The sequence below is a fragment of the Lepidochelys kempii genome, chromosome 17 (assembly GCF_965140265.1).
Source record: "Lepidochelys kempii isolate rLepKem1 chromosome 17, rLepKem1.hap2, whole genome shotgun sequence".
Lineage (NCBI taxonomy): Eukaryota > Metazoa > Chordata > Testudines > Cheloniidae > Lepidochelys > Lepidochelys kempii.
In genome coordinates, this window is record NC_133272.1 from 9,370,791 (window position 1) to 9,398,526 (window position 27,736).

Consider the following 27,736-nt stretch of genomic DNA (forward strand, 5'->3'; position numbering starts at 1 on the left):
CAGCTATTTTAAAATCAGATGCTAATTATAATTTGAAGTAAAATTATACTGTTTGTAAATTAATATACAGGAATGTGTTATACCAGCGTAACTGTGTCTATGCTAGGGGGTCATACCACTAACTACAGATTTCTAAACAGATAGTTATGGCAGCACAAAACTAGTCTGATGATCAGCCCTAAGATATACAGTTTCACAGCCTACCTTGCAATATTCGTTTCAGTTTTATGCAGTCCACACTTATATACTGTAAAAGTTCAATATCATGAACATCAGCATTATCTTCCGAACACACAGTCAGTTCCTGTAATCTAAAGAGATGCAAAGTAAAGTAATAACTCAAAACAATAAACGGTATTAACTTCTCAAAACAGAGAATGTCAGCCATGGTTGACATGTTTATACTTATGAAAAACACCTCCTATTATACAAGTGAAATGAAAACAAACAGTAAACATTTGAATATTAAAGGATCATCATCATCCCGTCCAGAGACTTACAATTAGAACTTTGACAGATCCAAGAATTAAAAACAAACTTTGGATGACCACTAAGAGTTAATTTTACAGAATATTTTCATTTTATCATAATATAGAAAAGTTTCAGAGGAAAATTTCTCAACATTTCAAGATATAAGCTACAAATGCAATCAGTTTATATTTATGTTAACACCAAGTTTTTACCCTATATCCTCTTTTTCTTTACAATGCTGTGGAAGTAATCTATATTACATTTCACCTGAGCATTGACCTCTCTGGCTCATGCTGGTGGTGCCTTTGGGCCATGCCCCTGGGAATGGGTGCCTTGCTTTGCACTTGAGCTATAGCATCTGGTCAACAATCAGGAGTATTCAGTGTCTCTGAAGGGAACTGCAGTCAGCCCTCAGGCAAAGGGGAGCCCCTTTTTTTTTTTTGGTCCCTAATGAAACTCCGTGAGTGTTAATCCCATCAGTTTAAGAACTGTGGTAAATTTTTTCCCTCCTTTTTCGAGGGTAACTTACTAAACACCATATCAGATCACAAGCCACTAATAACAATCATATGCGCCTGCAGGCTATGAGATTGTGTTGACTCCTTCCAAAGTTACAGATGTGTACTTGACATGATATGTGATTTCTAGCACTACACACAAAAGCAGCTCTTCATTTCATCAATGGAGGGAAAACTTAACAGCCCACGCTGAGAACGGGAAGGTCCCTGATGCTGTGCTTTACATGCCAAAAATCCCCCAGCTGCTGTACAGAGCCTAGAAATATGCCTAAACAGGAAGCATGGGTCAAAAGATCAGCAATGCTAACTGTCGGCAGGCTGACCTCTGTGGATATTAGCAACAAACAGCCAAATGTTTAACCACTTCTATACCAATGAAAAACAGAATTGTGTGGAAACAAAAATCAACTCCAGCCTTGAAACAGCCTAGAATTTCAAAATTAAGTTTGAGTAAAAAAGATCTATACTGAAAAACTATACTGCAGATGTATAAACAAATACACATTAAAGAACTATCTACAAGAATAAGTTCTAGTGTAACTCCCTATAACAGAAGTGCATGGAATTATTTCCTACCCTGTAAGCAACTAAACCTAATCAATTTAGCAAAAACCACATCCTCCATCCTAGCTACTAAGTCCAGGTCCTTGAAAGAGAGATTATTAAAGCCCTTTAAAGTTTAAAGAATAGTTGAGATTTCAGCTAATTAGATGTTTAACAAGTTTCATATTTAAAATTTGAATGCACTTCCATTCTAATGTTCTTAAAGCTCTTTTAATTGTATAAGTTACACAAGCCCTAGTTTTAATTAGACTGGTGTACTAAGAACAACTCAAACTGGCATACTCACTGCTGCCCGACCCTAATAAAGGAGCATCGGATTCAATGCCAACAAATTATCCACTCAGTTATCCACTGTTGGTTATAACCACTCCACTCCGATAAGAGTTAAGCCTTTTCAAGCAACTTTCAAAGGACATAAAAGCATTTCCTTAATAAAAGTTTCCCATGCAAGCTTGGTGGGCTGGCCAAAGACATAGCACCGAAGAGATGCATGCAACGTGGGAAATAAAGAGGGGATAGCATACCTTGGCCCTGATTCACCTCTCATTTAGAGTGGTGTAAATCAGGAGTAATTCCATTATAATCAGTGGGGATACACTGATATAAAACTCATATGAGAGGACAAGCAGGCTCCTTCCAAAGCCAATAAGGAGTAATATTCTTAGCTTTAAGGCAATCATGCCCCATTCTCAATCACACGAATGGACAGATATGGGCCTTCAAGTATGGAAAATTAGGGGAGGACAACACCCTTAAGGCTCCAACAGAGCTACAGAGAACTAGAAGTTACCATGAAACAGCAGACACATTAATGGATATAAGTTAAGTGTGTCTGTTAATCTTTAGAAATCTCTCACTAGCAAGCACCCACCCTACATTTCAACTTGGTTTTATCATTAGTTCCGTTCTATAGCAGGTTTTGTTCATATAAAAGCCGGTCTAAAAAATAAGTAAGTCTAGCACCCAGAAAATATGCTGTAAAAAACACAGACTGGAGACAGAATCTGACTAATTTTATCAACTGATGCTTAAGCAGAGTTTTGAAATGTAGAGGGATTTTCATCAGAAAAGATTTTAAACAAACAACTTATTATGATACAAACACCCCATCAGCATTTTCACGTTAATATTTTTCAGATCAGAAAGGTCTGTCGTGAATTTTAGCCTTTGTTTTCATCTATACTGATTAGAGCCAGGCAACAACATTCACAGTGTTTGAGAAGACATCTGATCCACTGGATAAGCTCTGCCATTCATGCACTCACCTGGTGGAAATGCGGCTGAAGACTGCATTAAAATTATTGCAACTCAGAGAAAAGAGAACCCCAGAGGCAGAATTGCGAAGTTCAGCTGCATGTTGGTTTCCTTCACGGTACGTATGGATAAAATGGCAGATTTCTGGCAGCAACTGTTTGACCAGCATCGTCTCATCTAGTCGCATCGTGTCCTTTGGTTGCTAAAATGTAAACATTTCACTTATTTCCTGAAATTCCCTTTCACAGCTTTACAGGCAAAAATAGTATTTCTAGTTACTACTATCCCAGGAAAAGATCTTCTACTACTTACTCTCTACACAGACTAAACTCTCATTGACTTCAACGCAAAAAAGCTCTGACCACCCCTCCCCCACTGCCGCTAACAGTAATTTCTTATAATTTCACATAAAGTAGTATTTTACATCTTTGAATATGTTTCCATACCTGACCTGTGAGACAATGTTAGTAGGTCAATATCATCAAGCACTGAATGGGCTATCAAAATACTTTTTTTGAGCAAGAGGTTTGAAGACTTAAGGGACACACCCTGCCAACCTGTCAAAGTATTGGTTTGAGAGCATTTGAGTCAGTTGTTTGCCTTAGAAGAACCTACGGTAAACTCAGACTCTTAATTCTCTCAAATGGTTTTCTGACCGTTGTTTTTCCTCCAGTAGGGATTTAAAAGACATGATGGAGAGGGTGCTTCTTTACTGACTCTGTAGCTTTTTTTGTTCTTGTCTGGAATCACACTCTTTCCTGTAGAATTCTACTTTTTCCAATTTGCACAGTACGAGGCATAAGGAAACTATTTAACGAAGAATTTAAAGAGCAACTTTACTAAGAATCTTAACAGACGGTCAGGTCAGCGTTTAAACTTTTAAAATCCTATCAATGAAATTACTATGGGCAATTCAGAAGTTGCAGTGATCCTACTTAGTTGACCTGAGTCTTGTTGCCATGAGAACTTGGTGAAACATTAAGAAGCAATAGTAAGCATGAAGTATGTCTGACCATATCACAGAACACAACTCTCTTTGTATACAGCTTTGGCTCAAGTCTTATTAAACATACTGGCTCAACTAGCTTTCATCTAAATTGACAAGACATACAATTTTAAGCTGCTAGAGGTTTCATTATGTATCTGAAACACACTGAGGTTTTGATCAATATGAATTGTGGCTTTTAAAAAAGGAAGATATGGATTTATGAAATTAGACAAGTCTAAGTTACTGGTATAATTTACTTTTTTTAAAAATTGAAATCTAGTCTGCATTATGTAGATACCTACATTCTTTTCTTACGTATTTAAAATAGCACGATTACTTAGATCATCAGCATCTTTACTATATTAAAAGATGTTCTACCTTGATAAACCAAACTCTATTGTATTTATTTATTACACTGTAGAGAAATATCTTTTACAACCAGTACTAAGGAATTGCACACAGCTTTGATGATTTCATTACATTCTTCCTGGAACAAAGCTAAAAGAAATCTTTAGGAATAAACCTGAGACTCAGAGTTTTTACATAAGATGAAGTTTGGCTTTGCAATTATACAACTGTTTTCATCCCAAAGGTAAAGCAAACTGCCTCTCAGCAAAGATCTGAATGGAATAGGAAAGTTTGTGTGGAAACTTCAGAATTGGACTCTCACTGGAAGTTTGGATATGGTTAAAATAATGTAAACTAGGAAATACCTGCAAAAGTAATCTTAATATGGCAATAGTGAAGGATTCTGTCTGGGTATATAATTATAGAAAACAGAAACAGAACTATGTCAACAAGAAATCTCTGCTTCATTTAAGAAACACTAGCTAGGACTTCCACAAACTTCACTAATTTGAATATATAATTTAAGCATTTATATTTTAATTTTTACTATTTTCCACTTTTAAAATGATTGTAAAATTATCCTTTAATTTTGTATTAAATTGTGAAATGAAACCATTTTTATTCTTTCGTTTGTATCCCTACTTAGAATCTCCCCATCCACCCACAGTTTATACAAATGCAATGAAAGCTTAACACTGAAACCCATTACTTTAATTTGTTTTCCATGCACACAATGGTTTATTCTTTTTATATGAATTGTTGTAGAGAAACATACAATATTAGAACTTTGCAAGTGAAGTGGAGGAAAGATTAGATCTGAAACCTTCCTTTGTCCACTTAGTTAACAAGTCAAGGCATTTTTGATCATTGTTAATGGGGTGGAGGTGGGAGAGGATGGACATTCTACACATTGTTTTATCAGTTACATTAACTACTTCACAGAAGTTTTTCTAAAATTAGCATTAATTCTATGTGAAATAAATCAAGTGATTGTCAGTTTATTCATACCTAGTATACACAGGCACACATTTATAGAACTTCTGTTCACTTTTCTACATCTGATTCAGAAACTCAGCAATTATAAATTAGACTACTTACCCCAGCAAGACATTTTTCCAGTGTATCCAATATAATCAGCTGAGAGAGATATAAATTCTTTTCAGCAGCTTCTCCAAATATCCTCTACAAGAAAAGATACAGATTTAGCTCCAGTGAAAAAATCTGAGTGTAGCCCATTACAGCATTTAGGTGATACAGAAAATCTGCTGGGGATTAAGCAGCACATTAGGTTAATGCTCTAGCCTTTCCACCTTTGGAGTTCTGGTTCAAATTTAGAAATAGGACCAGTGAAAATGAGATTGATGGTTCCTTCCTAGTTCCCAGCATGAAGTGAGTAAACTGTTTTGGTGTGAATGACATAAATTCAACAAAGATAACAAGGGACAGGACAGGCCGGCCAATTGGTATTGGAGATGCACTAGCAGACCAACTAGAGAGCCTAGCAAGTCCTTCACTTTCATGACCCCAAAATTCATTCAAAAGAATGACGGTTACACTTCTTTTAGAAGCTATTTTAGTAGCTATTACTGTTTGTCTAAAGTATCTGATTTCTTTTGAGCTGTATTTTATTGCCAACACAACACTTAACAGAACTGAGGTTTTCCACAAACCCATGGGTATAAACTTAGTTTGACTGCTGCAAAATTTAGCATAGACCACAGGAAGAAACACAAATACACTACCGGATCTTCAAAGCACAGGCTGCATTTTAAATCTAGGATGCAAGAGTTTATCACATATTTAAAATGGCATACAATTTCACTACCAGCACCAATGACTAAGTATATCAATATTCAGACTGGAACAGCAAAACAAAGCAGAGAAGGGTTACACAAAAAATTTATTTAGTTCCACTGAGTGTTGATAGAACACACAGTAAGAAGCTTCTAAAAATGATGCGATAATTAAAACTGCTTGAAAGATTAGTTCAAATATCTGTAGGCTTTAGCTGAGAAGGAGGCCTCTTGAAGCTCTCTTTTCTAAAGATGGAGTAGACTAATGGCACACAGTCTACTGGTGTGTCTGGTCTCCATTCTGAAGGAGTGCTTGAAAAATACTGATAGCTGGTTGGAGCATCTCATCCATTCTCTCTTCCTCAACCGTAAGAAAAATTAAGTCTTGCTATTGGGTACAGAACATTGATATGAAAAGACTCATTCTTCTATTTTTGCCCTTTATGTAGGAGTTCATTGGGAAGTACCAAGTCAGACTAATAATTTTTGTGCCATTTTCCATGAAAAGCAGTACTAAAAGTGGTACATGGCTGGTATTCCCTCAGAGACCTTTCTCACTCAGCTTATCCAGAACACCTTGTCCAGTTCTCTGGAATCCAAAACACTCAATTGAACTCTAGATTTCTCTACTTGGGTCCTTCTATTTGGCATAGAGCAAAGCTATGCTGAGTTGATAAGACTCAAGTGAATGGGGTGGGTATAGGGCACGCCACACATCCAAAGTTACACACTTTATATACGTGTACAAATTACACTGTATTTACTATACATTGAATCACATGTTTTTAGATTGGTTTGGTTACTTTGCAGGAACTAATCCCCGTGCAGCACGTTCTCTCCATGTGCTGTTCACATAGAACCTGCGCTTTAATATTCCAGGTTCATCTTTGTCCATTGTTAGAAAACGGTTCCCTGGGTGTTCTTCCTCATATCTTAGATGGCTCAGACATTCTGCCTTTTTCAAGCTTATAATCTGTTTACCTCCCTAATTTTATCTTCCAAGAAATGAAGCCTCCTTCTAGGTATTAATTGCTCATGTCAGGCCAGGCCTCAACTACATACATCAGATAAAATACAGAATTTTTGTTTCTATTTGTATAGCTTACACTCTTATTTATCAAGACTCCTTACAACTGATATCTATAGAGTGGCTGATTTATTTTTGGGTTGGCACTATTAATTTTTATGTCCATTAGTGTAAGTATAGGCTACTCATTCTCTTGTTCTGGTGAGGACATATGTTCACATACTATTGGCCCTTTAGGGAGCCCACCCTGAGTGCTGTCATGATGGATCTGATGGTTTGGAAGTTGATCGCCCATGAAATGTGCTTCATTTCTTCTCCCGCCACTTTTTCAAAGTAACTGAAATTTCTCATCTTACCTGCCCCATGGTAATTTTTATTTTTCCCTAGCACACACACTTAGGATCCTATTTAATAATTTTCCTGTGTTCCTCCCCACCCCCCTTTGTGTATTGCACCCTATCAAATTAGTTGTCAATGTTAATTTTATGAAAGTGAGGTTTCAATAATGTTTTAGTATATTTCTGAAAGTGTTTCTATGTTCTGCCTTGTTGCATTTCACAAAAAAACAGTGTAGAGGGAGACTGTTCATTTAATGTTACAAATTTGAGTTTGAAAGGGTTTTTTTGAAATTTGGTGGGAAGGTCTTCTTGAACCTTTTTCTGTCCCTTGACTTTAACCTGCTGCCCGCAAGAACTCAGTGTTAAGGAGGTCCAAGAAACACTGCAAGCTACATCAAGTGTCAGTCAGAGGGAGGAAATGTCAGGGGAACACTCCACTCAAGCTAAGCATCCCTTACTGGCCTCTAAGGCATGTGCTCAGGAGATTAACTCTGTAGGACTACCACTAGACCGAAGAGCCTTTTTCGAGCCTTTTCCTTCATGGTTCTCAGCTGATAATCTTGTATGGCTCCTGGATTTTTCTTTGTTTTTAAATGTAATTTATGAGATGGCAACTTGCAAATGACTGCACCATGCACTAATGTAGAATGTCTGAACAGATCCTGAAAAGAATCTAATGCCCTAGGTTTGTTTTAAATACTTGTTCATTTTTCCCCTCTTCCAATATTGCTCTTCCTGGCAGGACACATTCTAGCAGAAAGGATTAGAACAGCTCCCATCGCTCTGGATGATGTTTACTGGATACTTCTGCCCAAATGCCCTCTTCCTTCTCCTCCAAGGCCGCAAAATAGTGTCATTAGTTAAATGGCATGATTATGCAGCTGTACAGAAAGAACCCATTTCCCAGTGATCAAGTGCATCACTTACAAAATATATTCCACTTGGTTTGGAGAACAGATATCCAAGGATTGCTTACAAACCCAGGTTTAAGAGGGCATGTGTTGAGTTGTACCCCTAACCTAGCCATATGCACTTTTCCACCCTGTCCATTCCCTCAGTGACTGAGACCTTCTGGGTTATCCAATGCAGCATTACTAACAGTCTTCCTTTTAGACCTTAAAAAGAAAAGGAGTACTTGTGGCACCTTAGAGACTAACCAATTTATTAGAGCATAAGCTTTCGTGAGTTAAGTGAGCTGTAGCTCACGAAAGCTTATGCTCTAATAAATTGGTTAGTCTCTAAGGTGCCACAAGTACTCCTTTTCTTTTTGCGAATACAGACTAACACGGCTGTTACTCTGAAACCTTTTAGACCTTGTTGCCCACGTTTCCCATAACTCTCACATGCAATGTGGATGCTCATTTCAATTTTGTTGGTAAACTTTACTGCATTTGAAGTTAAAAAAATAAAATAAAAAAATCAGTAAGTTAAATGCACAAAACGAAGCAGCAATCTGAGTCAATGTCAGACTAGACATTCTGCAAAGTTTCTGTAAATAAAAATTCATAACCATTTTCAAAAGCATCCAATAAACCAAACCTAGAAAACTTACCATATTGTTAACATTTTTTAAGATATTAGTGAGACCGCTTATGACCAGGGAAAACTTGTACTTGGAAATGTTTATGAGACATTCCTTATTATGTTCTGTGCTGACTTTGGTGTGGGTATTCTGCTGGCCAGCTTTTATGGGAAGCTGCAAAAAAAAAAGTAGCATTACTTAGCATTTGTATATTAAGTTAGAGATTTACAGTTTTACAGGAAGGTTAAAGATACCTTGAGGCTTTATAGATTATGTTGTAAAACATTCTATTAAAGACAATCTTACAGTAACATATTATATTTTTCATCTTTTCCTGCTAGGGACATTTGCAGGAAGCAAAATCCAGATTCACCTGTTTTTACTGCTTATTTCTCAACTAAAGCCAAACATCTGTTCTGTGACAATTTCCAAACAAACCAAATTCAGTGTCAGAGAAGTATTATTACAAGTGAAAAGAAAAAGGAGGACTTGTGGCACCTTAAAGACTAGAAATTTATTTGAGCATAAGCTTTCGTGAGCTACAGCTTGCTTCAGCGGATGCATCTGATGAAGTGAGCTGTAGCTCATGAAAGCTTATGCTCAAATAAATTTGCTAGTCTCTAAAGTGCCACAAGCACTCCTTTTCTTTTTGCGAATACAGACTAACACGGCTGCTACTCTGAAACCTATTACAAGTGACTACGCAATGAAACTGCAGGCCTGTTTTCACAAAAATCTTCTCAAAAAAAGTATGTCTTTTGTATTTATGCAGCTAAACATGGACTTCAAAGCCTCCACTGAAACTTATGTCAGCATAAAAAGTATGACAATAGGATAAGCGAAATTCAGAGATCTATCCTGAGTGACAAACTCATTCAGGTCTAAGAAGCATTCCAATATTCACTGCAATTCCATCTAAGTGTTCCAGAAAGTTATCCGACACATCCACATCCATCAACAAGCAGCACAGCAGCATTGTGTGAAAGTACAAAGTCAGGCATCAGGCAATATCATAGCCACTTGCACGACAGCAATAAATTTCTAACGCCTCAGCACGTTTTAGTATACATTAAATCTATCCCCTTCTGAGACAAGAAAATTCCTCAAATCACACTGATGTGTTTAGTCTTAACACACTTCTTGAAAAGTGTTTTGACCCAATCTTTCCAAGCTCCATATCTTTATGTAATAACAAATGATGAGAAAGGAACTGAGTGTTTCGGCGAAGAAAGGAAATCTCAGACATATCCGAAGGCTAAGATTGTTTTCATAATCTAGAAGACTGTCATAAAACGTGTTAAATATGTTTTAACTAACGTACTAGCAAACATATTTTAGAAAAAACCTATTTTGAGTATAAACCTCAGTGTGACTTCGTGAATTCTCCTATCTCAGACAGGGATAGATTTAAAACACTCTACAGCATTCTGAGGAGCCAAGGGATGACCATGACCAGCTAACATTTTTTAAACACAATTTGCCTTGTCTAATTAGGTGCAAAGTCACATTTAAAGTTATGTTTAACTTTATTTTAAAATGCTCTCACTTTTTTCATCTAGACATGCTCTCGTGGCTTCAAACAGAGACTACAAAACCAATTCCTACCTTTGCATCCTTCATCTTTCAAAGAAAGCTATTTTTAAAACCATCCATTTTACACACTATGTTACAGCAGATTACATTGTGAAAAACTGACCCTATAGAGCTGGTACCGTGCTATGGCAGAAGTATAATGGCATTAACTAACTGCACAGCACTAGGAACACAATATTAGCTACTGGTTTAAAGCTGTTCCATTAGGAAATCCTGATCGTCAGACTGAGAAAAAAAAAGTACCGTGTCAAGTATTCGCTGCAGGCGCATTCCACGTTAATGTATAGTACCACCTTTTACTAGATTTTAAATAAGACCTAGATTTTCTTCACATTGCCCAAGTATATCAGCAAAAGTCTTAGGTCATGACTACACTAGAGGCCTTTCAGCGGCACAGCTGTACCGATACTTCCTAAAAAGGCAAAAAATCCACCTTGTAAAACAGATCTTCCTTGGTCAGTCTAATAGGTGCAAGAGAACCCAGGTGGCTGAGGGGCACCTCTTTATTTTATAAAATAGTAAAAGTCAGCTAAATAAGTGAAATTGGAACACTATAAAATATTATGACTTCATCTATACCTGTAAAACCTAGCGGAGGAAAAAGAAACACAAAAGTAATTGCCCATAAAGACATACCTATGTATTCGTGAATGGATAAATAATCTCAACCCTTAACACATTACCTTGCATGTTCAAATTAAATTTAAGTTCATATTAACAGATAATTGATAGTCACTGAAATGTTTGGTATTAATAGTCACAAGTTAAGGCTCTTTAATCCTCACTGTTAGGATAACGAAAGATAATGGAAAAACAGATGCACTTTTGCATAGCACCTAGCAAAAAGACTGATTCTTGATTGGGTCCTTTGGTGCTACTGAAATACATAATAATAAAAGGAAGTAAAGGGTGAACTCTCAAAAATATGGTGATAAAAGATGCCAAAATACGAGGGATGATTACAAGCATAGGAGGACAGTTCTCATGTCCAAAAGTTTCAGCAGTGTCACTAAAATAATGCCATTGCAATCAAATTCTGTAACTTTTGGATTGGAAAGGCTATTCTTTAGATGTTCATTTGGGAAAATGTCAGGCCACCTCTCTTCACTAAAACTAAATACTACAAGATCACTCAAGTCAAAAGGTGAGCATCCCTCAAGTGCTTAAAGAACTCTTAGAGAAATGTTGATAGTTTTAAAGTACAACAATTCCCTAACGAAGAAGGAATTGGTTGCAGTGTTGCCAGTTATATGCGCTCTAGATGTCCAAGTGTGAGCTAAGCATGGGCTCTAGGACCCTGCAAGACAGGAGGGTCTCAGAGCCCAGGCTCCAGGCTAAGCCCGGACATCTACATCTCAATTCAACAGCCCCTTTACCTCAGCCGGCGTCAGCTGGCACAGACCAGCCGTGGGTTGTTAATTGCAGTGTGGACAAACCTTGCGAGATACTACCTCACCCAACTTGCCTAATAACTTAGAGGACATTTTAGTTGTATACAAGTCATTGATATTTAAACTTTTGGTATGTCTAAACTTTTCTGACTGACTCAAGTCAGGTACTCAGTTGGCAAGATAAATGTTTCCTCCCATCTTTTCCATAAATCAGATACATAGATTAATGCAAGTACAATTTTGGGATCATAGATTTAACAAAAATGAAATGTTACGAATTCTACAACAGTGAAAGCTAAAATTTTTCAACTTTATTCAGAAAAGTGACTTCCAAAGAGGATCTTCTACACCAAATAGTAAAAGTTAGACTTGAGCTGCAACTAGTCCAGCACAGATAACAGAAAACTCAGAGTAACTCAACAGATATTAATCCTATTCTGAACACTAGACACTTTGTTTCAAGCTGTACTCAGTAAATTCTTCAAAGGTCACAGACAAATCATGTCCCTTGCGTGCAGTTTACCAGAGTCAGTTAAAGAAGTATCAGACCACATTAAAATGTAGGAAGAAGTACTTTGTTGAAATTCACTTTATGGAAGCTTTATATTTAAAAAAAAGACAACAGATTAGGGAAACAAGAATGCAATCAACGCATATATGTTTCCGAATTATACACACACACTTTGGATTTAGAGCAGACTCTAAGTATCTCAATTTCAATTATAAAATATCAAATATTTAAAATGTTTTTTTCTGTTTTTTTAACTGGATTCCACAAGAACATTCCGTAAATGCATTCTGAAATTCTGAAAAACATAGATGTTCAAAGATGTTTCATGGCTTCAAAAAGGATGTGAACTGGAAACCCAGTCTCTCAAAATGCCACAGAACTTAAGAACTAAAGGAAAAATGCCAAGCAGTTAATATGTCTAAAAAAAACTATCAAGTGCTTAAAGGTTTTTGGTCATCACTGAATAAAGTTGCAGTATCTTAACCCTTCATTTATCATATTAAAATGTATAAACTTCCTTTTAACACAAAAACAGTAAGAAAAAAAGTTGCATTTGGTCTGGGTATCTAAACTCTGGAACAACTGATCTAGCCATCAAAGAATGTCTTTAAGCCCAGAGAATTTTTAGGTCATGAAAATTATGACTATCCTGCCCATGTATCTTGACATGAAAGTCTGCAATATAATTCTATACTGAATAACTGTTTAACAGCTGTACCATAACCTGACTTGATAGTAGAGGTCATTGTACCTGCTCAGTGCCTGAATGCCAGCAGGGGACAAGTGAGGGTACAAAGGAAAATGAGGCACAATGCTGTAACCACTCAGTACAGAAAAATTGCTCATCTTTCTGCAACAGTGCTTGTTTCCCCCACCCAACCCCTCTTCCAAATCTGTTCTAGAAAGCTAGTGAGATCAGGTTCCAATGCTGGTTAAAAACACATTTATTTCTGTTTCTGTAGTTCAGAATTAAATCCCACCTGTAGGGGAATTTGGTATGTGCATATTTTCTAATGTTAATCCTGCTTGTGCTGGGCTGTTTTTTTAAACTTGTGTGGCACTGTACATAGAACACACACTTCGTTTTACCGGCTAAAATAGCAATAAATTATGCTATTTTATAGAAGCATTTACAAGATTGAGAAAATATTGAACATTAAAAATGTATTTAATCTCTTCCCCCCCCTCCCCTCCCCAAGTTGGAGGTGGCAATGACATTTAATTTTTCAGATCAATGTTTTGTTTAATGCTACCTTTTAAAATTGTATGGTTTTGGTCGACTTGAAAAATTAATCACCATTAGTTTTGCGAGTTTCTTGGGAGAACGTCAGCAGTTTGCGCTAGACTGTTTTAATGTCATGCTGACTTGAACCTGCGAGATGGCTTAAAAATTGGAATTTTTATCATGGTCTAAAAAGCTTGAAGTTGTTTCTTTCATTGCTAAACTTATTGGAGTTGAATACAACGCCAAAAGATGTTGATAAACTAACACTACTTCACAAAACACTGAGCACAGGAATGTCAAACTAATCAAATCAGTAATGGTCAAGGCTGGGTCTACACTTAAAATACTGCAGTGGTACAGCTGCTCGCGCTTCAGTGAAGATGCCAGGAGAGCTCCTCCCATGAATATAGTTAAATCCACTTCCATGAGAGGTGGTAGCTGTGTTGATAGAAGCCCTCCTGTTGACACAGTTGATTGGAAGTTAGGTCAGTATAACTGTCACTAAAGGGTGTTGATTTTTCACACTCCTGAATGACTTAGCTATACCAATATAAGTTTATAGGGTAGACCTGGCTCAAGTGTCATTTATTTAATAACCCTCTTCTCAGTGTAGATCATTCTTAAAACATTAAGAAACTAAGAGCTAAGAAAAATTAAGGGGAAAAAATTGGTTGGCACCAATCTTTCCTGAACCCCCTCTTCTGGCCTTTAAACAACTTCCCAGTCTCAACAAGCTCATCATCAGAAACAAGCCCCCCACAGACCAGGATACACCAAACTCAATGCAGCACCAGACCCTGCCAGAACAGATGCAAAATCTGCAGATATATCTCCACTGCTACAATGATCAGCAGGGATCCTAGAAATCAGCTGACCATGGAAAAACGTAGAATTTGTATTTGTTTCTTTAAACAGAGAATCTTTAGCTTTTACATTTTGTGAAAAAATTAAAACATACACAGTAGAACCCTGTTTATCTGAGTCTCCATTATCTGGCTCACCATATTAATTGAACCAGAGCTGACGGCCCAAGCCCTGGGCAGTGAGCCTCCAGGCTCTCTATTGTGGCTAGGGGAAACTGAAGTTCAGCGTTTCATTTTAATCACTGAAAAACACACATTTTTATAGAGTTTTTTAATCGCGGAAAACTAGGATCCCTGATGATCAATCCCCCTGTGACACACCTGTCAAGATCTATGGGTCCCACACATGCCTATCACAACATGTGGTGTACCTCATCCAGCGCTCCAAATGCCTGAAGTGAAATCTGACAATCACTATGCTCTCAAGTCAACTCACACAGAAAAATGATAAAAGACCAAAAACAGCCTATCACCCTTGGGCAAGTACTTTTGACAAAGCAATCACTCCATATCTCACCTCTCAGTCTTCATCCTCAGAGGAAACCTGTATAAAAGGCAAGCCTGGGAACTTAAATTCATAACTCTGCTGGACTCTTGAAAACCATGGACTTAACAGACACACTGATTTTATGGCGCAGTATAACAATACAAACAATTGCCCTCTTCATTTTAAATGGTCTCCTACAGCATGTCCCACCTTGCATTTAGCTCAAGACAATGTGGTTACCTTCTCCAGACCTGAAGAAGGGCTCTGTGTAGCTCGAAAGCTTGTCTCTTTCACCAACAGAAGTTGATCCACTAAAAGATATTACCCCAACTATCTAGGAACTCATATCCTGGAACCAACATAGCTATAACATTGCAAGCGAGTGTATTAATGTCATTACAGGAGTACGTGAAACCAAAATGCTTATAGTTAAATATATTTATTATACAAAAAGTATAGCCTGAGGGTTAAAGGAAGAGGCTTCCTACAATGCTTTTATTTTCATTATTATAAGGAAAATAATGAAAAAGGGAAAAATAGAACCTGAAGGATACGTCGTCAGACTGAATCCTGAAACTAACAACTTGCACATTACTACCTACCCAATCCAAACTACATAGTGGACATATTTAAGCCCAAACATAACAGAATGGCAAAGGTTAGGAGAGTCACAAATCTAAAGGAAGACTGATCTAAGCAAATGCAGCAGTTGCCCTCACAGATCTGAAGAGGAGCACAGTACCACTCTGGAAGAAGCACAATTCCTATGCTCTATAAGTTATTGTATCAATTTAACTATATTGGTAAATAAATAAATATCAATAAATATCAATATAATCACCTTTGTAAAACTATAACCGCATCCACAGTAGGGGCGTGCACTGATTTAGTCAGATCTGTTTCTAAACAGATGGCTAAAATCAGTACAAAAATGGAGTATAGACAAGCCCCAAGAGAACTAGAAGAATATTGTTTATTCACGATAAAAGGAACAACGTTGCTGGTAGTTCAGTATTTTGTCCTGTTCCGTGGAGAAGTGGAAATGAGGGTTGTGACAGAAAAAATAGGAAGATGACACTAGCTGGGTCACACCTATAGTTTTCCTTCTATTCAAACTTTCAAGGTCTTAACCTTATAGGACCTCATTGCAGGAGGAAACCAAAAGGAAAAGCCATAAAGTAGTTTTGTAAAGAAGTCTCAACAATAAAATGCCAGGTTATGTTGACAACCATGTTAGAACAACAGAAATGTAAGAGGAGAAGGGACCTCAAGATGTCATCAAGTCCAGCCTGCTGCGCTGAAGGCAGGACCAAGTAAACCTAGACCATCCCTGACAGGTGTTTGTCCAACCTGTTCTTACATACCTCCAATGATGGGGATTTAACATATTCTCTTGGAAGCCTGTACCAGTGCTTAACTACCCTTATAGTTAGAAAGTTTTTTCCCCCAAAATCTAACCTAAATTTCCCTTGCTGAGGATTAAGCCTATTACTTCTTATCCTACCTTCAGTGGATATGGGTAACAATTGATCACCATCTTCTTTATAACAGCCCTTAGCATATCTGAAGACTTATCAAGTCCCCCCGTCAGCCTTCTTTTTCAAGACAATACATGCCCAGTTTTGTTTTTTTAAACCTTTCCTCATAGGTCAGGTTTTCCAAACCTTTTATCACTTTTATTGCTCTTCTGGACTCCCTCCAATTTGTCTTCATCATTCCTGAAGTGTGGTGCCCAGAACTGGACACAGTACTACAGCTGAGGCCTCACCAGTGCCGAATAGAGCGGAACAATTACATCCCATGTCTTACATATGACACTCCTGTTAATATACCCCAGAATATTAGCTTTTTTTGCATCTCCAACACATTGTTGACTCATTCAGTTTGTGATCCACTATAACCCCCAGACCCTTTTCTGCAGTATTAATACTGCTGAGTCAGTTATTCCCCATTTTGTAGTTCACCATTTGATTTTTTCTTCCTAAGTGTATTCCTTTGCATTTCTCTTTATGGAATATCATCCTGTTGAATTCAAAATGACCCTGGAAAATTATAATTCTGTCTCCCAAGTGTTTGCAACACCCCCCCCCAGCTTCATATAATGTAGGCACACTCTCCAGTCCATTACTCAAGTCCTTAATGAAAATATTGAGTAGAGCTGGAACCAGGACTGATCCATAAGGGACCTCACTAGATACACCCTCCCAGTTTGATAGCAAACCATGGATAACTAGTCCGAGTACAGTCTTTCAATTAGGGATGTAAATATTGTTTACAGCACCACCTGCCCCCTCAGCCTGCCACACTCGACAGCAGCAGCCAGCAGCGGCCTGGGCCCTGACGGTGTCCAGGGGCTCAGTGGAGTCTCCCGGGGGGACGAGGGGTCTTGCGGGGGTGGCGGGGCAGGGCAGCAGGACGCAGCAGCTGCTCCCTGAGCAGGGGGCCCGTGTCTGTAGGGGAGGGGATGTGCCCACCCAGGGTCCCTGTGCTGGTTCCTGGCGGGGAGCGAGGCACCCAACCCTGGAAGCCAGCACTGACAGCCCGAGAGTACAATGCGTTCTGACTGCTCCTGGTCCACGCTGTTCTGGGCTCCCAAGCCACCGCCATGCAAGGTCAGCTCGGTTTGTCCTGCCCTGGGCACTGCCACTGAGTGGGGAGAGGGATAAGGATAGGGAAGAGGTAGATTTGTTAATGCACATGGTGTGCTCAGATGTGGAGGTAGGGAGTGCAGCTGGGTTGAGGGAATGACAGCGCAAGTAGGGATGTAAAATGTCACAAAATTATTTTATCAATCTGCTTTAAACATTATCAGCAATATATTAACAATAAGACTAATATTTATCTGTTAATCGGTTAACCGTTTGATATTTTACATCCTACTTTCAACCAGTATATTTTATTCTAATATACCAATGTAGAACATAGAAAGCACAACAACGTATAGTAAATACACAAGTCTCTTGCAAGCTTCATTGGTAGAAGCTGAAGAATCTTTATATAGACTTACTTGTTAATGCAAGCTCTCCGATGATCAAAACTTATACTCTAATGTAAACAGTACACAAATGAATTTCCATACCTAACTTCTAAAATGCTTTCTACCTATTTAAGATTTCTTCTGACTTTGCTATGGTTATTTTATCATTATCAAATCTGTCCAAGAATCTAACAATTCTTAAGAGGTAACAATAGAAATTTGCTATTGGCGGAGGAAAATGTACGGTCTACGCTGGGTCACTAGACTTTCAGCTTTCTATTTTACACTTCCAAAAGACAAACAAAATATATAAATCTTGAAAAGTGCTGGAGTTGGAAACCAAGTCTCAAGAAAATAGAAGCATGCAAACAAAGTCAACCCACTTATTCTCCACTTTTAAACTAAGTTTTCAACAGATTTTGTTTCTTATTTTAATTATGCAGGAGATGCACATTCCCCTTGCAAACTGCAAAAGGAAAGCGATACGAGGTTCTTCCAACTTTGGGTTTATAAAAAATAAAAGTTCAAAACCCCTTCACAGAAATAGGTTATTTAAAGAATAAAGTTAGTCAGATTCACAGATGCTTAGCAGCATAAACTGCCTACTACTGGTATCTTAGAAAATACTCCTAGAATGCCATTTCAATACCTTTTTCCACATCCCCACAGAATGTCACATGGTAGTTTACTGAAGGCTTTAAGCATTAATGTGCTATAAATTAACAACTGTTCCACAAGGGTGCCTGGTAGCCTCAGATCATCTGGCCTATTTTGTATCTACAATGGTATATACCACATGGTCTGCCATGTTGCTCTAGAGGATTATCACAACTTTCTCTGTGCCTTTGACCCTGTCCACATGCACTCACTTTTTTACCTGTCTCCTCTAGCAAGGGAAGCACTTCATTCCTTTCAAAAGTGCCAGGCAGTAACTTGTCAGATTTAATAGTGAAAAACCAATTTAAGTGTTTATTGGCAATTTACAGAAGAGAAAGTAAACAGATATAAAAAGGCATTTAAAAACATACTTCATAGGATCTCTACAGTTAGATCCTGAAAGATGGCGTTAAGACTTAAAAGCAGATTCTACTAAAGAACTTACATAGCTGTTGCACTGGGCAGAGCAGTGTGGTCTCTGACAGCATACTAGACTGTAATATTTTGGGGAGTGGCATCCCATTAGAGGAAGAAGTGCCTATATCCTCAGACACCTTAGCTAAGGGTCTCTCCTCTCCTATGCAGATGTCAAGTTATTAAGAAAATAAATATCTTTTGTAAGTGTGCCAAAGAAACTTTTGCATTAGTTCCACATACTCTTGTTTAAATACACAAAAATATAAAATCCTTTTCCTAAAACGTGGACATTGATAGCAACTGTATCTAATTAAAAATTGATAGCATTGATTGTCTTGATCACGCATTTCCAAGATATTCCATTCTACCAATTTTACACAGGTAAACAAAGAACCATGAAAGTTTCTTTATTAACTGATATTTGGAATAAAGACAAGGTTTAATTATTTCATTTTAGCAAAAGTTTACCTTTAACACCTTTACTTTCAGTGTTCGAGACATGCATAAAGTCCATTAACACTTTAAATGGAAAAAGTGACCATTTCAACTTTTGCATGAATGCCAGCATACACTTCACAGAATTTCAAGGATTAAAAAGTGGACATACTAAATGCAGCCTGGCAAAAGCTCTGAACTATAAACCAGTAAATTCACAAACACTAATATTTTTTTTTTAAATGAAAGTAATCACAAAGTTCACTATTGCTAGGCCCAAGACACAACAGTCAAATAGAATGGATATTGTAAGTAGGATCTTCTGAAAACAAGTTTTTCAGCAGAAAACTTTTTGAAAATAAACAAATTCAAGTGTGTTCAAGATTCAACTCCAAGCCCCTCTTCAAGTATAAGCTGGCTTCAGTCTCTCTCCTCCCCCTTCAAATAAAGGTACTGACATCTGGAAAGAAAATTTCTAGTGGAAATGCAGTAATGACAATCCTTAACAGCATGCATACATACATTTGAAAACATCTGCTTATTCCCCTTCTACAGAAGGATCTACACAAACAGATTTTATGGCAACACATGGGTGTTTTGGACTCAGAGGGGAAGAGATAAAAAGCACTCTCCTTCAGTCAGTATCAGTGTTGTCTGGGACTGATCGAAAGCCCATAATGTCAATGGGTGTTTTTCCACCAACTATAAATGGGCAGAGGATTAGGTCCTGAGAGCTCATGGTTCAGTAAAATAATCTTGCAAGGTAGTACGTGGCAAAAAACAATAGACTTCAGAAAATACTACTTTGTTCTACTTCTTAGTAAGGATTTTAATAAAAGGGACAACTTAAAGTCTTATGCTGTAAACAAATGTTATCTTTAGCTATATATACTAACACAAACTTATTCTATTCTACGTAGGTTCTTACATTGCCATGATCACTGTAGCATCTAAGGACTTTCCAGCAGCACATTAAGTGACGTGACTAACACATGTCTATCATGTGTGGAACAGTCTCTCCTATCTTCTCCCCAGAGGGAGATGTGTGTGTGTGGTGAAGCATTTTGGGTTGGGGCTCGTTTTTAAATGTCCTTGCTGCTCTGTGTTTATGTTAGAGAAAACAGGTTGAAGAAGTGCGCCTTGCGGTTGGCATAAAAAGTGAGGGTTTGCGATGGTCCTTAGCTCCTAGATGAGTTCGTTCCAGTCCGAGAACAGCCTCCAAGAAAGTTCTGCATTCGACACAGACAAGCTTTACCTATATGGTAGAAAGTTCCATTGTGCCTGAGGAGCTGAGTTTTCTTGGAATGTTTTCACATGTCGTTTGTTACTATTTGTGGTCACTTTGCTGAGATGCAAAAAAATAATGAAAAATTAATCCATGAAATCAGGTTCACTTTCATATTCTTGGTGCTGTGACAGATTTCAAAAACAACAAGATGATATTTATTATCTTTAAAACAACTCTTAATTCTATTAGTTCTGAGTTTCATAAAAGCTCATTTTTAAACACTAGAAATGTGGGACTATAGTTGACAGTGTCCATTTAACTATAATCCATTTAATAAAGGGTTTCTTTCCTTAATTTATATTACGGAGAGAAAGAAGTCGCTTAATTCTTCTAACCCATCCTACTGCCAGGATTCTGCCCGTACTTATACTTGGTAGGGCTTAATAGTCTAGTTTTAAATGCCTCAAGTAATGGGGCTACCATTATTCTGTTTGGGGAGACCTATTTGACCTAATAGGTTTTCCCTCTACCTAAAATGTGATATGCTCTAAAAAAAATGCTATGAAAATATTTTAAAAAATTAAAATTCAAAAGTAGACTGACTTTTCTATAGGAAAGTCCTAAAATTCATTTATTTTAGGGAGGTCTTATTATGTTTTGGAATATTTTTGCTTGTTTATTAATGGTTATTGCACCTGTAGTGATTAGAGGTGCTTTAAGTTACAAAAACATGGAAGATACAAATATATACTCCAACCTAAAACTGCTTGCCAGTCACCAGTAGGCCTTAGGAGACCAAATCTTAAAAATATACCAAACAAAAACTAGAAAGATACCCAAATAAGATGCAAAACAAAACAATCCAATACTAAGCAAAATGAATGAGCCTTACATCAGGGCCTGAAGCTTGCCCAACTTGGACTCTGGCAGACCACCAAGAGGAGAAAATTACAAAGGCAGAGATGCTTGACATGAAAGCGCTGCTGTCAAACCTGGATAGTTTTACCACAGCATTCCAGCCGATCTCAATTACTGCAATGGAGAACTGAGAAAGAGTCATCTCATATCTGAGTCCTAGACCACTCAGGTAATAAAAATTTCTAACAGATCGGAAGTCAGCATACTCCTGAAATCTCAGCACTATGTACTCCGCTATGTCCTGGCCCCACTCATGTGATAAGAAGTTGCTTTCTGCACCAGCTGAAGCCTCCAGGTGGTCTTCAAGGGTATCTTGAAGTAGACCACATTACAATATCTGAAAATCAAAGATGATTGGGGGTGGGAGAGAGCAGCACACAGCTCTGAAAAATGTATTCAGCAGCCAGATGTTGACTGACCTACAATGCCAACCCACACTTGCCAGTCATTTTAATCATACAGAATCATACCCACAACAGGTGTTCTGGTTAGCAAAACATTTATGAAAATAAACAAGAGCTGACAAGTTTGCTCTGATTTTTTTTTGTTTTGTTTCTTTAATATAAGAAAGTCCTGATTGCTCAATAAAATACTGTTTTAGTCACTTTGAAATAATAATACCGGACTTTTTACAAATGAATGGAAACACTGTCTGGGTAACTACATCTATCTTTCACTGAAATCCTATTTTGTAAATTTTTAAAACAAAACCTGAGCAAATAATATTTTGCTGTTTCTGAAAACAGCAAACAAGAGTTTTCCTTTTTAGTCAGTAACAGAAACATACTCCTGGTATAATATGCAATGTTAGTTCACCTCCTTCAACGATGGTATCAAAACTTCCTGCACACAGAAGTAAAGAAACCTGAAAATGCATTACTAGCACTGTAAAAAAGGAAGTGAAGATTGTATGCATTGGACTACAGGCACTGTACTTCACTGAAGAGTAATTCGAACTGGCTTCTCAAATTAGCAGCTGCTGGGCAGTCAAAGATGCAACCAGGGGATCAGTGTTCACCGTTGTACCATTATTGGCTGGTCATTCACATAGCTGTTTTAGTAGCAGTTCAGGGACTGGCTTATTATCCATCCACAATTCATAAGTAATACCTAAAAGAAAGTTAAGGAGTAAGAATATCCTAACAGGTTTACTCTGATCTGCATTCCAAAGTCACCTTTCCAACATGAAGATCACTCTCAGAATGGGCCAAGCCAATGAGAAGAAATCTCAAAACTTGAAAACCTCAACATGAAATTAAGTAAGGTGGAAAGGGGAAATATTTTTCAGCATAATATTTCAAAAAGTTTCAGAATATTAGTGTATCATCGTGGACTCTTTGCTTTATTCCTAAGTGTCTTATCAAATTTGTGAAAAACCAATAACTATAAGCTTCTTAAACCAGATGGGAATTAAGCAATGAATTGATTTCAATAGTCCTGTAAGGCATACCTATCATGCAAACTGGAAGACAATTGCAATCAACATTCTTTTTCAACGGAACTGTAACTCCAGTATTCCAGCTAACTCACAATTGAAGAGCTTTGTTTCTAAGGAAGTAGGAAAGGATTCCTCTTGTATACGTACCCTTAATTATTCCATAAAGTGTATGAGAAAATACTTGTTTAAAAAGATCAAGTCCTTAACTCCTAACAGATGTTGGCAAGCCCAATTCCACAATATATATAACAAAACAAACGATAAAGCCTAAGGCCTTTTAACACCAGTACACAAAGAAAAGTTTTCTTGCATTACTGGGAGCATAATTAGTACCATTCCTTTTAAACTTACTGAAAATAAAAGCTCTGTGATTCAAGGTAATCCAAAAAGGAGTTTACTGTGCAAAATAACAGGCTCCAAAGCATGCTACATTATAGTTATAAAAAATCCTCATCATATTGACTGCTCAAAAAAAATTAAAGAGAAGCACAAAGATTTTCTTGCAAAGAAACTATATTCATATCTGTTTTTAAAAGAAAGGTAAAAGCGAAAGTCTTATCTTTACAGGCCACCAATCTTTTCTACAGGTTATCAACACTAGACAATACTGCTAAGAAATATTTAGAGCCAAGGCAGATGAGCAGAATTCAACCTCCATAATCAGCTTCATGTTTACTATGGATAAGTATACACAGTGGGGTATCTTATACTCTCCCCCCAATCACAGGAAGGATCTATTCAAGTACAGCAAAAGGAGAAAACAAAGAAACAAATGAGTCAACCTAAACCAAGTCCTGGCTTACATGTCAGAAAGGCATTTGGGGGAAGAGAAAGGAATGTGCAGTCTAAGAACTAACATTGAGATCAACTGGGAATGTCTGTGCAGCCATGTAGTCCCAATGAGCAGTCTCGCCATGTGAATCAGAGAAATACATACAGTCACAAGCCCCAGACCAAGAAATTGCTCTTCCTTCCAACCACAAAACCTTCAGTGAAAATCCCTTCCAAAGGCATTGACTCTTATAACGAAGGAGAAAAGCCTAACACTGAAACAATATATACACCCGGGACCCTCCCCCAACCCAGCTGCCTTTGTTTGGTGTTTCCAATTGATTGGGATGCAGTTTCATATAAACATTCACTTTATCCCTCCCCAAACTCCTCACTTTTGAAGCTTTAATCCCCCCCCTCTCTCAATGACAATGAGACAAGCTAAATAAATAAAAATTAATACTGAGCAAAAACTTTAGGTGATTTTTCAGAGGGGCTGGGGATGGAACTGACAAGGAAAAGGACAACTGAGATAGCCACCCCCACCCCCTTTTGTATTTAGAGGAAGCTAACAATTAAAATGACCATATAACCCAGGGGAGCCACCCCACCATCGGGGCTGGGATCATCCATCCGGAAATGAGTGGGAGGCAATTTCACCAGTAAGGGGATAAGATGATTCGGAGACTGGGGATGGACAAGCAAGAAGTAGCCAGGCCCCACCCTCCCGTAAACACTCTGCCGATCATAGTGGCCGTATCTAACCACTGGGGGGGGGAGGGGGAGTCACTGCTGCCCGCCCCCAATCTGTGAAGGGGAAGAAAGCAGCAGCCCCTCATACCGTCTCCCACGGAGCCTAAGCTAGGTAGGAACAGCCCCCACTAAATATTGGCCCCCCCCCGCCCCAGGTCTATGTCCAGTGCAATGTGGAGCTGCCCCCCAGATCCCCTCCACCCCAGAAGAGAGGCACCCTATAGCGCCTCCCTCCCACTCCCCACCCTCGGTCACCCCAGCCCGGGCGGTGGGGGAGGAAGCGGGAGGGGAGCAAGGAAACGACAACCCCTATCCCCTCCACAGCGCTGAGAAGCGGGGAAGGAAGCCGGAAGCAGCCCCCCGCCCCAGTCCATAGAGAGAGCAGGCCCCTGCCCCAAGAGGGGAGCGGCGCCCCCAGCCCACGGAGCGGGCACGGCCCTCGCCCCCACCCTTCCCCTGGGGAGGCCGCTCCCCCCTCCCAGGCCCCCATCCTCCCACGGCCCCCTCAGCCCACGTCGGGAGCAGGCCCCCGCCCCCCCGGCGGCCCCCTCCTTCCTTCCTTCCTTCCCTCCCGTTACCTGCTCGTCGAAGCGGTTCACCACGGCCTGCACCCACTCCACCGGCTTGTGGGCCGCCATGTCCCGCCGCCTGCCGGGGCGGGGAGGGTCTCTGGGTCCCGGGCTAGGTCTCGGCTCCTCAGCTCCCCGCAGCCATCAGAGCTCCGAGGCCGCCATGACACCCCACCGGAAGCAGGAGCCCAGTCCGCCCCCACCGCCAGCCCAGGCAGCAGCCGAACGCGCGGCCGGGGCCTGGGGGGGGGCATTTGGAAAGCGCATGAGCAGGGCCTGCACGCCTGCGCCGCGAGAGCGGGAGCCAACCCTCAGCGCGCATGCGGGAAAAGGAGAAGTTGCGCGTGCGCCGTGGGCCGGCAAGGGGGGGGGCATTCCTGGGATAACGGAAAGGACAGTGCGCATGCGTCTAAATGGGGACGAGGGAGAAATAAATTAGGATTGTGTCCCCCTGCCCTGTCACTGACCCTGGGAGGGAGCTCTGCTTTCCTGACACACACCCCACCCCCGTCACTGAGTCGGGGGGGGGGGCTCTGATTCTCTCGTGGAGCCCCGTCACCAACTGTGGGGGGAGGCTCTGATCTCTTAACACCCCCCTGCTGCCCTGTCACTGAGCCTTGTGGGGAGCTCTGCTTTCCTGACACCCCCCCTGCCCTGTCACTGAGCCTGAGGGGGGAGCTCTGCTTTCCTGACACCCCCACCCTGAGCCTGGGGGGAGGGGGCTCTGATCCCCCCCCCAGCCGTGTCTGAGCCTGTGGGGGGGTAGGGGGATGAGGCTCTAATCCTCTCACCCCCAGCCCTGTCACTGAGCCTGGGGGGAGCTCTGCTTTCCTGACACCCCCCCTGCCCTGTCACTGAGCCTGAGGGGGGAGCTCTGCTTTCCTGACACCCCCACCCTGAGCCTGGGGGGAGGGGGCTCTGATCCCCCCCCAGCCGTGTCTGAGCCTGTGGGGGGGTAGGGGGATGAGGCTCTAATCCTCTCACCCCCAGCCCTGTCACTGAGCCTGGGGGGAGCTCTGATCCCCTCCCGGAGCCCTGTCACCCAGTGGGGGAGGGGGCCTCTGATCTTTTAACACACCCACTGCCCTGTCACTGAGCCTGCGGGGGAGGCTCTGATCCCCTCCTGGAGCCCTGTCACCCAGTGCGTGTGGGGGCTCTGATCTCCCCACCGCAGCCCTATCACTGACCCTGTGGGGGGGGGAAGGACTCTGATCCCTTCCCCCCTAGGCCTGTCACACTGATCCTCCTCTACTGATCACTCCCTCCCCTTTTTCCCTCCACCTCTAACTTTCTCCTTGACACTGAGCCAGCTCAGGGTATAAGCAGCACCCACCAAAGGAAATGGACTAGCAGTTCTTTTGCAGCTGGTGCCACATGGAAAGAACTGGCTGAAGAAATGAAATTAACTAATCCCAGGCACTCATTCTGCCAAACCTGTATCCAACACTAAAGGAGCATCTTACTGTGACAAGCAAATTAGTACATGGCTACTGACTAATCTCCAGGTAGAGAGGCAAGGTGGGTGAGGTAATATCTTTTATTGGATCAACTTCTGTTGGTGAGAGAGACGCTTTTGAGCCACACAGAGCTCTTCTTCAGGTCTGGGAAAGCTACTCTGAGCATCGCAGCATAATGCAAGGTGGAACAGATTGTTTAGCATAAGTAGTTAGCACAGGGGTGGGCAAACTTTTTGGCTGGAGGGCCACATCTGGGTATGGAAATTTTATGGTGGGCCATGAATGCTCACAAAATTGGGGACTGGGGTGCAGGAGGGGGTGTGGACTGTGACTGGGAGTGGGGCCTGGGGTGGGGCCAGAAATGAGGAGTCCAGGGTATGGGAGGGGGCTCTGGGATGGGGCAGAGGGTTGTGGGGGCACGAGGGCTCGGGCTGGGGATGCGGGTTCTGGGGTGGGGCTAGGGATGCGGGGTTTGGGGTGCAGGAGAATGCTCTGGGCTGAGACCAAGGGGTTCAGACGGAGGGAGGGGGATCATGGTTAGGGGAGGAGGTTGAGGTGCGGGGGGGGGTCAGGGTGCAGGCCCCAGTTGGTGCTTACCTCAAGCAGCTCCCAGAAGCAGCGACATGTCCCACCTCTGGCTCCTACGCGGAGGAGCAGCCAGGCGGCTCGGTGCACTGCCCCATCTGCAGATGCCACCCCCACAGCTCCCGGAAGCAGTGGCATGTCCCCCACTCCGACTTCTACGTGGACGTGGCCAGTAGGAGCTGTGGGGGGCTGTGCTTGGGGCATGGACAACATACGTGCAGAGCCCCCAGGCCGGCTGCCCCTACGCATAGGAGCTGGAGGAGGGACATGCTGCTGCTTCCAGGAGGCACATGGAAAGATGCCCCCACCCCACTCTCTGGCTGGAGCGGCGGAGCAGGGCAAGCCCCTGAGCCCGCTCCCTAGCAGGAGCTCAAGGCCCAGATTAAGAGGTCTGACGGTCTGGAAGCGGCCTGCAGGCCATAGTTTGCCCACCCCTGAGTTAGCACATATTCCCTGTAGTCAGTTTCTCTTCACAGACAGACACCTCCTTTATAAGGCCAGAAGGAACCTGACTAACCTGCAGCAAAAGTAGAAACTTTTATACATGGAGATTATGGAGAGGGAAACTAGCTCCCTGGTCAATTTACCTCTGCAGCCTTCCCATGTATAAATTATTGCTGCTATTCACCCTGCAGAGA

The 27,736-nt window shown here is 40.6% G+C and overlaps 1 protein-coding gene across 8 annotated transcripts in view; it reads right to left on the reverse strand.

The window, feature by feature from the left end:
* NF1 (neurofibromin 1) overlaps nucleotides 1–25,307 on the reverse strand; it is a 170,623-nt gene extending 145,316 nt beyond the window's left edge. For 5 of the 8 annotated variants that reach the window (XM_073315123.1, XM_073315122.1, XM_073315120.1 and 2 more), the window contains exons 1-5: nucleotides 25,066–25,305; nucleotides 8,854–8,997; nucleotides 5,242–5,325; nucleotides 2,819–3,009; nucleotides 205–311 (exon numbers count right to left, since the gene is read on the reverse strand). In XM_073315123.1, coding sequence (XP_073171224.1) covers nucleotides 205–311; nucleotides 2,819–3,009; nucleotides 5,242–5,325; nucleotides 8,854–8,997; nucleotides 25,066–25,125 — 586 coding nt within the window. In that variant the 5' untranslated portion in view covers nucleotides 25,126–25,305. Of the gene's footprint in view, nucleotides 1–204; nucleotides 312–2,818; nucleotides 3,010–5,241; nucleotides 5,326–8,853; nucleotides 8,998–25,065 lie in introns of all 8 variants that reach the window. The other 3 variants (XR_012155355.1, XM_073315125.1, XM_073315124.1) reach the window with 1 other exon arrangement.
* Nucleotides 25,308–27,736: the final 2,429 nt, after the last annotated feature.